We start from the raw sequence: 2,500 nt of genomic DNA, 5'->3' as shown, positions 1-2,500 counted from the left end.
GTTTGGCCTCCGTGCACAAGCCTATGTGTTAGTGTGCTAGCGTTTTAGTGTGCTACTGTTTGGCCTCCGTGCACAAGCCTATGTGTTAGTGTGCTAGCGTTTTAGTGTGCTACTGTTTGGCCTCCGTGGACAAGCCTATGTGTTAGTGTGCTAGCGCTTTAGTGTGCTACCGTTTGGCCTCCGTGCACAAGCCTATGTGTTAGTGTGCTAGCGCTTTAGTGTGCTACCGTTTGGCCTCCGTGCACAAGCCTATGTGTTAGTGTGCTAGCGTTTTAGTGTGCTACTGTTTGGCCTCCGTGGACAAGCCTATGTGTTAGTGTGCTAGCGCTTTAGTGTGCTACTGTTTGGCCTCCGTGCACAAGCCTATGTGTTAGTGTGCTAGCGTTTTAGTGTGCTACTGTTTGGCCTCCGTGCACAAGCCTATGTGCTAGTGTGCTAGCGTTTTAGTGTGCTACTGTTTGGCCTCCGTGCACAAGCCTATGTGTTAGTGTGCTAGCGTTTTAGTGTGCTACTGTTTGGCCTCCGTGCACAAGCCTATGTGTTAGTGTGCTAGCGTTTTAGTGTGCTACTGTTTGGCCTCCGTGCACAAGCCTATGTGTTAGTGTGCTAGCGTTTTAGTGTGCTACTGTTTGGCCTCCGTGCACAAGCCTATGTGTTAGTGTGCTAGCGTTTTAGTGTGCTACTGTTTGGCCTCCGTGCACAAGCCTATGTGTTAGTGTGCTAGCGTTTTAGTGTGCTACTGTTTGGCCTCCGTGCACAAGCCTATGTGTTAGTGTGCTAGCGTTTTAGTGTGCTACTGTTTGGCCGCGTGCTCTACTATTCCGCAACACTTTTGTGGTCACACGTGTTGCATGCCCTCGAGAAGATCACAAGACATCCCAGAGATGAGGGAGGAAGATACTAAAGCCACGTCTGCAGTCAGACCAAAACATCGTATGTAGATCTACCACAGCTATGTACAAATACCAAAAACTCTGTTTGTGTGTGTGTGTGCAAGTGAGACAGTGTGTGAGCACATGCGTGCATGTGCATGTGTGAGTGTGTGTATGAGAGTGAGTGTTTGTGTCAGTGTGTGTGTGTGCGGGCATGTGCATTTGTGAGTGTGTGTGTGTGTGTGTGTGTGCGCGCAAGTGCGCGTGTTCGAGTGCATTTGTGTGTACGCGCGTGCGTGTGTGTGTGTGTGTGTGTGTTTGCGTGTGTGTGTGTACACAGGCGTGTGTGTCTGTGAGACAGGCTGCCAGCTGCATCTGTCTGGGCGACTGTGTACCCGTCAGGGCACTGAGCGGAGACAAGACACTCCGAGGGGAGCCCCGTCTACCCTCGCCAACCGTCCCACCCCCATCTACCCCCGCCACCCCCCATCTACCACCCCCCCCCCCTCAACCCCGTCCCATGCCCCCCCGTCCCGCTTTAAAAAAGCAGAAGTAAATGGAGGAAAGAAGAAATGGAGCACTCCCTCCTGAGGAGATTACGCTGGGGGAGAGAGAGAGAGAAGGGGGGAGGAGGGAGAGAGAGAGAGAGAGAGGGAGAGAGAGAAGGGGGGAGGAGAGAGAGACAGAGAGGAGAGAGGGGGAGAGAGAGACAGAGAGGAGACAGAAGGGTAGAGAGAGGAGAGAGAGGAGAGAGAGAGGAGAGAGAGGGGAAAGAGGAGAGAGAGACAGAAGGGTAGAGAGAGGAGAGAGAGGAGAGAGAGAGGAGAGAGAGGGGAAAGAGGAGAGAGAGACAGAAGGGTAGAGAGGAGAGAGGGGAGAGAGAGAGGAGAGAGACAGAAGGGTAGAGAGAGGAGAGAGGGGAGAGCTCTTTTCTGGAAGCCTCCTGATTCAGGGGCTTTAAAGAGCAGTGCACTGTGGGACGCTACTTAGGGTCTGCGCCATTTCACAGTCCACTGGAGCTGTCCTCTCTGATAAGTGCACTTCTCTCTACCTCTACCTCCTCCCTCTCTCTCTCTCTCTCTCTCTCTCCCTCCCTCTCTCTCTCACAGTCTCTCTCTGCTTCTCTCCATCTTGCTCTCGATCACTTTACTTCTTGCTAACTCTATCTGTGCGCTGGCCCTTCCGGTCCCCACACACACACATACTTGCTAACTCTATCTGTGCGCTGGCCCTTCCGGTCCCCACACACACACACACACACTTGTTAACTCTATCTGTGCGCTGGCCCTTCCGGTCCACACACACACACACACACACACACACACACACACACACACACACACACACACACACACACACACACACACACACACACACACACACACACACACACACACACACACACACACACACACACACACACACACACACACACACACACACTTGCTAACTCTATCTCTGCGCTGGCCCTTCCGGTCCCCACACACACACACACACACACACACACACACACACACACTTGCTAACTCTATCTGTGCGCTGGCCCTTCCGGTCCATTCCGCCGCGTCTCTCACCTGGCCGATACGGCTTCCTCTTCCTCTTCTTGTTGCCGTCGACGCCCTCCTCTC

General features: G+C 53.2%; 1 protein-coding gene across 2 annotated transcripts in view; it reads right to left on the bottom strand.

The window, feature by feature from the left end:
* kmt2ca (lysine (K)-specific methyltransferase 2Ca) overlaps positions 1-2,500 on the bottom strand; it is a 144,682-nt gene that overhangs the window by 45,503 nt on the left and 96,679 nt on the right. For both annotated transcript variants that reach the window (XM_062520844.1, XM_062520845.1), the window contains exon 25: positions 2,447-2,500. This exon is cut by the window's right edge and continues 78 nt beyond it. In XM_062520844.1, coding sequence (XP_062376828.1) covers positions 2,447-2,500 — 54 coding nt within the window. The remainder of the gene's footprint in view (positions 1-2,446) is intronic.

The sequence above is a fragment of the Sardina pilchardus genome, chromosome 19, assembly GCF_963854185.1.
Source record: "Sardina pilchardus chromosome 19, fSarPil1.1, whole genome shotgun sequence".
Lineage (NCBI taxonomy): Eukaryota > Metazoa > Chordata > Actinopteri > Clupeiformes > Clupeidae > Sardina > Sardina pilchardus.
This window is presented reverse-complemented; position numbering and strand designations above follow the sequence as displayed.